General features: G+C 39.3%; 1 protein-coding gene across 3 annotated transcripts; it reads left to right on the top strand.

Moving 5' to 3' along the window:
- Window positions 1–235: 235 nt before the first annotated feature.
- On the top strand, window positions 236–10,572 carry pms2 (PMS1 homolog 2, mismatch repair system component). 3 transcript variants are annotated; one of them, XR_003596832.1, is made up of 15 exons: window positions 236–429; window positions 1,405–1,547; window positions 1,793–1,879; window positions 2,313–2,415; window positions 2,498–2,681; window positions 3,737–3,904; window positions 4,000–4,097; window positions 4,169–4,268; window positions 4,345–4,429; window positions 5,430–5,570; window positions 5,662–6,436; window positions 7,177–7,344; window positions 7,422–7,522; window positions 7,599–7,763; window positions 9,704–9,869. XR_003596832.1 is itself a non-coding variant. In XM_028027433.1 (15 exons), exons 1-15 carry the CDS (start codon window positions 416–418, stop codon window positions 9,845–9,847), a joined length of 2,481 nt encoding a protein of 826 aa, XP_027883234.1. In that variant the 5' UTR covers window positions 241–415; the 3' UTR covers window positions 9,848–10,572. The 3 variants fall into 3 exon arrangements, 2 of the variants coding, with proteins under 2 accessions (XP_027883234.1, XP_027883235.1); XM_028027433.1 differs by having other exon boundaries at window positions 241–429; window positions 7,594–7,763; window positions 9,704–10,572; XM_028027434.1 differs by lacking the exons at window positions 236–429; window positions 2,313–2,415; window positions 2,498–2,681 and having other exon boundaries at window positions 7,594–7,763; window positions 9,704–10,572.
- The last annotated feature ends 282 nt before the right edge of the window (window positions 10,573–10,854 follow it).

Here is a 10,854-nt window from a genome sequence, read left to right as displayed (position 1 = left end):
ACAATTATTTACTAAACATAATAGTATTCGTTTTTTAGGATGTACGACAATTATCCATGAGCCCTAACACCCGATGATGAAATTCAACAGAGGTTTGGGAAATAGTTTTAAGAAAAGTACCACAAGGTGCATTCTTTGTTTTATATTTGGGTTCTAATTACACGTTTTGTGTATTCTTTATAGAGCTTAACCTTTACATACTTTTCCTTCTTGTGATAGTAAGCTGCGCAGTGTTGCGCGGTAGTAATGCTCACGAACATTGTGCGTAAACGGCGCGGGAGAGCTTCATTTTTGTGTTTCTGTTTCACAGGGAATCGAGAATCAGTGAACACAAACTATATGGTACATAACCAGCTGATGTAGCGGTCCGTTTGAGTTCAGGCTGTGGGGATAGGAGGAGGAAATCCGGGGAAAGATGTCCGATGTTTGGTAAGTTAACCGTATCATTTTAGTTTTTCCCCTCCAGAATTATTGGTCTTTTATGACTTGAAGCTGTAGTCATTTTAGTGCTTCAAGTCAAAAATGAAGGGCTCTAAAGTCCAGGGGACCTAACTCTGTGAAACTGCCTTTGCTGTCTAAATCTTGCACTGGCAGTATACCCTCTCATTGACCTCTTTCATATTTGGTGGTTCGTAACTGAAAAGTAGCAGGGAAATAATGAGTTGTTTTAATTTTATTTGTCTTGTTGTGAAACCCCTGAAAAATGTGAAATTGTGTTCAGCCTCCAAATCACAAACTAGAACCTGTTTTCATTGTAATTAGGGCTGCAAGTGTCTTTAATTGTTTCTCTACTTGCTGAAATTTCTGCCCTCTCTTCAAGCCCAGTTTGATGAAATGGAGAGCATCTCCAGGCATTTCCAAGACTTGGAAATTGGTGCAGTCTTTCAATTGGATTTAGGTTTTGACTGGGCCATTCTTATATGTGTTTATGCTTTGATCACCTTTCCAAAACAGTGGGCGGGCTCTTGGGCTCTTTGTTTGGTTAGGTGAATGTCCTCTCTGCTCTCCAGTCCCTTGCAGCGTCTAACAGGTTTCCTTTCATCAGTGCTCTGTATCTCTGTATCTAGCTCCATTCTTCATCTCATCAGCTTCACACCTGCTTCCCAGTCCCACCACATGTAACCGTAGGTTGTGTCTGTTCAGGCTAATGTGTACTGCTAGTTTTCCTTCACACACATTTTTTTGCATGTAGTTGAATTTTGGTCTCATCAGACCAATGCAGGAGAACTCTGTATGTATTAGGTGACATTTTGAAGTAAAAGGAATTAATCTTAATGTTATTACTGTTTAAAACTTCATTTATTTTTGTCTATGGCAACATGTAAAAGTCCATGGTGTCTATTGTCTATTTTTAGCATGAAAAGTTTTCCACCTGCAGCTCTCACTGCTCTTGTTTCTTCTCAGCACTTCTGAGCCTGCTGGAGCCATAAGGGCCATCGACAAGCACTCAGTGCATCGGATCTGCTCTGGACAAGTAGTTCTGAGTCTGGCCACGGCCGTCAAAGAGCTGGTGGAGAACAGCATTGATGCAGGAGCAACCAACGTTGGTGAGCAGGGCACAAAGTGTACTTCTGAAACACAAAACAGATGCTTTATCTCATAATCTAAACTCTAGAATGTATCTCTTTGTGTATTTAACAGAAAGCTTTGCACATTTACCTTTTAGTTTGTTTATCTGATTCTCAACATTTCTACCAAACCATTAGATGCTTGTGTTATTAATATGCTTCTAGAAAACTAAGGCTGCACATGTCTGCTTGTCTTATTAACATACCATCGTTTATTACTCCAGAGGTCAAGCTGAAGGAGTGTGGTGCTGAACAAATAGAAGTGTCCGACAATGGCAGAGGTGTCGAAGAGGCGAACTTTGAAGGACTCGGTATGTGGGATCTTTGTAATTCCAAATAATTTAGAAAAATCTGGAAAAGTATGGGATTTGCTTTTTGGATAAGTATAGACAAATATTTCCAAGTATTTCCAGGCTTTGCTCCCTTACGCATTGTCTAAATGTTTGTTTCAGGTCCCCCTTGAAAATGAGATCTAGATCTTAACGGGGTTTACCTGATTAAATAAAGAAAAAAAACATGTTATATCCGTCCGTCCGTCCATGCATCCATCATTTTGTTTTTAAAACCAAACCTCTCCAGAATCACCTGTAGTAAATTCAAAGTCCATTTGATCTGCAACTGTACTTGAACTGAAGTTTGAATTCTGGAAATCTGGATTAGAAAAAGTAAGACATTGTGAGATGAAAAACCTCTATGAACCGTGTGCACATGATGCTGTGCCTTCCTCTCCTGGCCGCTCCACAGCACTAAAGCATCACACGTCAAAGCTGAGGGATTTCTCTGACCTGATCCACGTGGAAACATTCGGCTTTCGAGGCGAAGCCTTGAGCTCTTTGTGTGCTCTCAGGTAAAGTCACATTTATTCTGTTCACAAAGCCCACAGCAAAAGTCAAATTATAATCACTCCTTGTCCCAACTTGTGGTTGCAGTGACCTGAGTGTGATTACATGCCATGAGTCCAGCCAAGTAGGCACCAAGTTGGTGTTTGACCACAAAGGTCACCTTGTGCAGCAGTGCCCCTGTCCCAGGCAGCAGGGCACCACGGTAACGCTGCAGCAGCTCTTCTACACGCTGCCCGTCAGACACAAGGAGTTCCAGCGGAATATCAAGAAGGTCAGCAATTAAACAGTTTATACTGGGATGTCCATGGTGGAATGTATATAACAAGTCATATTTACACTAATTCTTTTTAAAAAATTTAGCAAATGTGTACTTCTAGTTGTAGAGTTGATTTGTTAGCTTGATGATCAACAATATGGAAAGATCTTAGAATACCCAGTATGTTGCTTCCCTTCTTAAAGGATTTTATGCTGTAATCTGGTGATCAGCGATTGCAGCTGAGAAAAAAAAAAGCAATCAATCAATTACAAAACCAATTGCTGAATTATATTACACAATGTGAACTAAGAACAACATGTGATGTATAACAGAAGGTCTCTTTGACAAAAATATTGTTAGCTTCATATAAATCTTCAAAAGGTTCCAGGAAACTTACAAGTGAAAACACAAATGAAAGAAAGAATAAAATGATGAAGCTCATTCAGTCTGACTCTGTTCTGGAGCATCTGAAGATGACATCGCTCAAGGGATTCTTCATAAAACACAGAACATTTTGGACACAACACTGATCAGACTGTCATCCAACAACAAGGTGTCTTCAGTCAGAGGCTTCTTCAGGTCCTCTAATATTGACTGCTATAGGAGATCCTTCCCACCCTCAACCAACAGCATCTACAAAAACCCTTTGATAAAAATTCTGTAATACAACCCACAAAATGTAATTTTCTTTTGGGATTAATAAAGTATATTTGAACTCGATAGAATGAAATTGTACAGATGGATGGATAGATGGACGGATGGTACACAGCTGGATGTTTTCCAATTTTCTTTCCCGCTGCATCATTCCTTATTCCCAAAATGTATAAGTAGATTAAAAACTTATCACCAGATGCTCATAGTACTTTAATCACCCACTAATTAAAGATTGTTGTTGTCATCATGTTAAATAATCAAATAACGTTTTTAAAACAATCTGGTTAGAAGTCAGACATGTTCTCAGCTTTGTCTCAATTTTTACCTTAACTGTGTTACGTTTCCTTTTATTTGAATGTAGTAAATACATACCCAGTTGTTTTCATCCTTAATCTGAAACGTTGCTGTGTTTTCAGGAGTTTTCCAAAATGATCCACGTCCTGCAGGCCTACTGCATCATCTCTACAGGAGTCCGCATCACCTGCTCCAATCAAACGGGCCAGGGAAAGCGCAGCGCTGTCCTCAGCACCGGCGGCAGCCAGAGTATGAGAGACAACATTGGAGCCATATTTGGACCAAAACAGGTTCTGGCTTCTTTTACCCTAATTTAAGGCAGCAGCACCAAGATATTCCCGAAGCCAGTTTTCCTCATCACTGGTTTTCCTTCCGTGCCCTGCAGCTGCAGAGTCTTCTCCCGTTCCGGCAAGTTTCTCCGCTAGAGAATATTATGGAGGAATATGGACTTAAAGACGGAGACTTACCCAAACAGCTTTTTACGTGAGTGCTCTGTTTTTAATAAATGACACCGTTCCTATTGTTGTTGCTTTAAATCCAAATGCTTTGTGCAGGATTTCAGGCTTTGTGTCCACCGGAGACCACGGCGTGGGGCGGAGCGCCTCAGACCGGCAGTTCTTCTTCATCAACAGCCGCCCATGTGACCCAGTGAAGGTCATTATTGTTGAGAGCTTTTAACTGAGTTAGTATTTTCCACCTGACTACTTTTTTTTTTTTTTTTACCTTGTAGGTCAGCAAACTTGTGAATGAAGTGTACCACATGTACAACAGACATCAGTATCCATTTGTTGCCCTGAACATAACTGTTGCCTCAGGTGAGAAAATTAACAAATTAAAACGTTGTTCCAGAAATAAACTGTCGAATTATAGGTTCATTTGCCTCCTACAACACCATGAAATTTTATTGAAGCGTTTTCCAGCTCAGTTGAATTCAGTTTCAATTAAACGTTGTCTCCAGACACTTAACAAAGACAATGAATGAAGCAGCCGGGACACACAGAGAGCTGAGCTAACGTGGCCATGGTGCAAGCTGTCCACTAATTAAATATAGTCACATTGGGATTTACAAGGAAAGAGAGAGACTTGTCTAGTTCTGATTAGGATAAGGTGAATAATTAAATGCGTTAGTTAAGTAAACAAAATATTGAATATAAAGGTAAAAGTGTACTTACATTAACAGCAGTTAATTAGATACAGTGCATTTCTGAATAAAATATTTCCTAATTAGAATCAAGTTATTTATAAGTTACACATTTGCTTATGAAATACACCCTGTACATAATAGGTTAAGCTAGAAATATTATTATTTGTTTAATGAAAACCTTCTAACAACCTCACATAAAAAAAATGTAGTTAAATAGAAGAATCAGAGTTTGGAAACATGTTAGTATTAGTAGGGCTATTGTCGGTAGAAAGAAAACAAAATTCTCCCAAAAATGTCAGAAACTTTGAAGTTATTCTCAGAAATTAGAAAAAAAAACCTTTGAGTTTCAGTGACCAAAGGTTCTTGACTTTTGGAAATTTTTTGAATTTCAACCCTTTGGAACTCAGAAATGTTCTTGTTTTTTCTACAAAATTTCTGTGATTATTCTGAAAATGTCTGAGTTTTTTTATGGAAATTTACTCTTTTTTAAATTTTTCTATCTATACTGGCTCTAATACGTCGTTGTAGTGATCTCTAAAAGTTAAATCCATCCATTGTCTTTACATTCTCCTTTTTTCAGGGTAAAAATCGAGTGTGAAAATAGAGTCTTCACAAGAAATGTGGTAACTGCAGGGTGTTTTCTGTGATTTTTGGTTGGTTGTTGTTCCCAGACTACGTGGATGTGAACGTAACGCCTGACAAACGACAGATTTTCCTTCATGAGGAGAAGCTCTTACTCGCCATCCTAAAGTCTTCTCTCATCAACATGTATGAAGCTGGAGTAAATAAGCTCAGCCTGAACTATACACCGAGTGAGAACTTGTCTTTGCACACTTCTATAGTGTTCTTATTTTTATTTTACGTCTTTTATTTTGAAAGTCTCTGTTTTCTGTCTCTCTCTAGCTGTATCGTCTGCATCTAAAGAAGTTCACCTTCCTGTCGAAGACAAAGCAGAACCTGCGGAGAACAACCAACCCGGGACCCTGAGCCCAATGTCAACCTTGAACCTCGCTGCCCTCAAAGCTGCTTTCTCAAACCAGAACAGCGCCCTCTCTGGGAGTAAGTCAAACTCGGAAAAAGCTTCCAAAAGTGGGCCAAGCCAGAAAACGCTGCAGTGTTTCTTTAAGGGCTCAGTTAAATCACCAGTACGACCCAGAACAGAGGCAACTAAAGGCAGCCTGGGAGCGCGGGTGGAACTCCATGGGTTCAGGAATGAAGGGGTGTCAGTCAGGGAGAAGGACTCTGAACGATTCTTGGCAGTGGAATCACCAGATCCACAGCACCCAGACTCCTCCGAACCAGTTGTTGAAAATGTCACACACGACTCATCGGTGAGCCAGAACCTCCCTGAGGACCCAGGGTTCCAGACCGAAGCACGTTCACCTGTCGAGGACTCCGTCATTATCCCCGATGCTAAAAGAGCCAGACGAGACGATCCACGTTTCACCGCAGAGCAAACGTCCGACACGGCTTCCTCCACGGCCGACGTCCCCGTCTGTCTGCGGAGGAAGACCGTGCCGCTGCATTTCTGTCTGCAGGCCCTGGCAGCCGGCATCAAGAGGCTGCAGCAGCAGCAGAGACAGCGAGCTGCAGACAGGCAGCGCTACAGGCGCTTCAGGGCCAACATCAGCCCTGGAGAAAACCAGAGAGCAGAGGACGAGCTCCGCAGAGAGATCAGGTGGGACTGTACTCGGTCAGGGCTGGACGATATGGACTTACAATTTTATTATGATGTTTTCTGTTGCTATAGGGATGAGGATTAAAAATGATTTTCTTTTCCTACTTTTTGAGGTAACTGTATGGTCATGACTGCATATAGCCCCACAAATCCTTTTTTTGGAAAATCATTTCCATGATTTGCTTGAAAACCAGTTATTTAAAAAAACAAAAAACTGTGATTTTTATCACTAATCCGCACACAGTAACTGCATTTATTAATATTTTCTCCCTTTACTGATATTTATTGTTGCTGTTGTGGAATAAAGAATGAAGAAAACAGTAAAATTAACATCTCCAATAATACTTTTTTTTTTAAACATTTTTAATTCAATGCTATCAAGACGCTGCTCACTTTGAAAAGCCCTGGTTTAGATCAGAGACTACTCACATGTCAGAACAACTCAGTCAAAGCCCAAATAAATCATAATCTAACCTCACTGAGCTAGAGAACCACAAAGCATCTTTTTATTCCCAAAATCCAATAGAAAACCATGTATTGTTCTACTACTGCTTCACAAATATTAGTACTTTGTGTTGATCTATCCCATAAAATTCTACTAAGCAATAAAAGGTTTGTGGTCAGAACCTGACAAATGTGGAAACGTTCAGCTCTAATCAACATATCTGGCTTTTCTTAGCAGGGTTTGTGTGCAATTTGTGTTAGAGTACAAATAGTTATGTTTTTTCTACTTTTTGTAGTAAGGACATGTTTAAGGAAATGGAGATCATCGGTCAGTTTAACCTAGGCTTCATCATCACCAAGCTGAACTCAGACATCTTTATGATTGACCAACACGCCACCGATGAGAAATATAATTTTGAGATGCTGCAGCAGCACACTGTGCTCCACGGACAGAGGCTCATTGTGTAAGCTGCTAGCATACTGCAGTCTACTTGGTATTGTGTCCAGACTCTCCAATCTGTTTTGTGTCTTATGGCTCCAGCCCACAGAAACTCCACCTGACTGCAGTCAGTGAGAATGTGCTCTTGGAGAACGTCGAGATCTTCCAGAAGAACGGCTTTGAGTTCCTGATCGATGAAGACGGTAGGACTGTCATCAGAGGTCTTCTTCAAGAAATGTTCCTGCATATTCTCACTGTGAAGTGATTCCCTCAGCCCAGGTGATGGAGCGAGTGAAGCTGGTCTCCTTGCCCACCAGTAGGAACTGGACCTTTGGGCCGGCCGACATCGAAGAGCTGATCTTCATGCTCAGTGACAGTCCGGGCGTCATGTGCCGCCCGTCCAGAGTCAGGCAGATGTTTGCTTCTAGAGCGTGTCGCAAATCAGTTGAGCTCACTTTTAACGCACACACACACACAGACACACGCACACACAGAGAACTTACAATTTATTATATCAGTTCCCTGTTTGATGAAAGCCAATAGATTCCTTACACAGTTACGTTTTATATGCAATACTAATAGAGATAAATAATGAAAGTAAAAGTGTGAATGTTTTTCTGTGACAAACTTTCAAGGGCTATTATTACTAGTAAGGCTGTGACTAATGATTATTTTAGTAATTTATTATTAATGTGCTAACTGATTGTTAGCACATTCGGTTTTCATTTGACCACTTAAGTCTTTTTTTGTACAATATTAAAAATACATAATAAGATGCAAATACATTAATAATTCAGTTACTTTTTATTATAACAACATAAACATCTTATTGACTAAAATTCAATAACAGCATTTCTTTAGTGAACTCTTGATCATGTGCAGCAAAAGAGCTGCAGCTAAATAAATCCTTCTAACATCAACATGTGAAAAGCTCCGTCTTTCTGCTGGACTGAACATTAATGCAGTTCTGGGCTGATCTGTTTTTTTGTCTTTTTTCAATTAACTGATTTATAGTTGGATCACAAAAGGTGATTAATTTTTTTTTACAGAATTTGAACCACGTGAAGCTGAAACTAGAGCATATTTATATACAAAATATATACTTTTATTTTATATGGAAAATGTTTGTATATTTTGTACAGTTTTGGATTAATTCTGCTCCGACTGTTGTTCTGTAAGCAAATGGCCTTTTTTGAATCTTTATCCTCTAATTATCAATTAATTGATTACGAAATTAGTTGATGATTATTTGAATAATCGTTCATCAGCTAATTGTTGATCAACTAATAAATTCAACTAATTGTTTCAATCCTAATTATTAGACTGAAACTGACGAAAAATTACCGGACTGGGCTAAAATTATTTGCTCACCCATCAAAATCAATGAGTTCATTTGTTCAGTCGTCACTTCCATGGCAACACGTCTATAACATCAACCACCAAACTTTAAATGAGCTTTAGACTGGCTGAAGAACATTGTGCAGAGAGCTTCATGGGATGGGTTTCTATGGGTTACTGGATCCAAACCTTCCATCACTAGTTAGAATGCAGAGTTCTGGATACAGTGATGTGAAGCAGACTGCTGCTGGGCTCTAGAGTAGTGCTTCCCTAGAGTGATGAATCATCATTCTACTCTGTCTGGTCCATCATATCCCAGGAGAGCAGCCTCCGCCTGGCTGCAGTTGGTCAAAGTTTACGGTTCAGTTTGGGTCTGCTTGACAGAATTTGGGTCCCTTTGGTCCAGGCACAGGAATTCTCAAAGACTCAGCATGCAGAGACATTTAGGACTTTTTCATGCTGTGGAAATGGCCCTCCGGCATGACAAAGTATTGCAGAAGGTACTGCAACAGACATGGATTAATAATAAAAATAATAATAATCAATTTTATTTATTTTTTATCAGAGAGTTTGATGCGTAAGCACTTGACCAGCCAGAGTTCAGAGTCCTGACCTCAACCCGACTTGAACACCTTTGGAAGGAATAATATCTGAGATTGTAAGACAGGGCAGCTTGTCCAACATCAGTGTCTGACCTCACAAATGTGCATCTGGAAGAACGACATAGGTGCAACAGGTGGACCAGCAGAATGTTCAATCCTATAGGCTAAGAATGGAGAGTTACTCAAGTCAGTGTGTGTGTTAAAGCAGACAGGCAAATAATTCATAAATCTAGTGTAGATGTAACTGTGTTAGGCAGTAGATAGAAATATAGATTGATAATAAGTTAGAAGTAATCTGAACTGTAAAATCCTTTTGTCAGACCATCATTTTGTTGAGTTGTCTAACAACATGTAGACGGTTAAAGAGTTTTTATAGTTGTTGTTTTGTGTCGCAGTATTTTCTCAAAAACCTGATTGTTTGTTTCTGCTGGTATCTGCCTCCAGGTGATGATCGGAACAGCTCTGAGTGTCGGGGAGATGAAGAAGCTGGTGATTCACATGGGAGAGATCGAGCATCCATGGAACTGTCCTCATGGCAGGCCCACCATGAGACACCTCGCCAACCTGGAAATCATCTCACAGGACTGAGTCCAGAAATAGACGAAACACAAACTTTGTACAGACCAGACTGTGTGTAAATGTTCTGACACTTCTGTCATAGATTTATCTTGTAATTTTTACCTTCTTTTTTGAATGCTAGTTTTCATTTAGTTTGATTTTTTTATATTAAATAGATTATATAATTTTTTATTGTTTATATCCAATAAACAATGCACAAACACATGCTTCTTACGCTTGTTGAACTGAGATAACAGATCATTTATTATTACAATGTAAAGAGGTAATTCTGAATAAACACTGGGATATTGATTGATAATGTGTCAATTAAAGAGTCCTGAATTGTGTTCAGAGCTAAGTCAAGCATTTTTTCTCTTGCCAATTAAAAGGTTATAGATTGATTTCCAATTAGAGAGGCTGTGGTGAAATTTAGATTAATTGGAAGTTAATTAATGTAAAGATAAACATAAACGTTTACTTATAGAAGTTATGTTCTTTTTAATGTACTTGTTTTTGTCACAGCAAACGTGAACAAGTAGTATTTTTTCTTAAAATGTCTTTCAAGTTAAAGGGCAAAAACTAACCTGGTATGCTGTTTATATTGATGTAACTGTGGACGTGAAGGGAAGTGAAATGTAAAATGTTTTCTTTTTTATGTAAAACGTTTCTGTTTATGCTTGATTATGTGTACGATTTAAAATGAACAGCTGTCAGGTTTGACACCTATTAAAGACAAATTAAACAGACACAGAAAATATAAGAGAATTAGATTCTTTTGATCTCGCGAGGAGAACGGATAGAGATGTGTTTCCAGTCACAAATCTCCAACCGCTCTGAAAACACATTTGTCCGCTCCTCTCTTTTTATTACTTTCGGAGTCCCTATCACAGAGAACACTGCAACTCTAAGGGGTGGGGGCAAAACACTTCATCACTTAGTTGCAGTGCTAATGACAATCACTAACTAAACACATGTTATCTTGCACTAGATTATTCGGTTCCAGACACAGAGTAAAACAGAGCAAAGTTGCGACGGTT

Source organism: Xiphophorus couchianus, chromosome 9 (genome assembly GCF_001444195.1).
Source record: "Xiphophorus couchianus chromosome 9, X_couchianus-1.0, whole genome shotgun sequence".
Taxonomy (NCBI): Eukaryota; Metazoa; Chordata; class Actinopteri; order Cyprinodontiformes; family Poeciliidae; genus Xiphophorus; species Xiphophorus couchianus.
The sequence above is the reverse complement of the archived record's forward strand: the minus strand, read 5'-3'. Positions and strand labels throughout refer to the sequence as shown.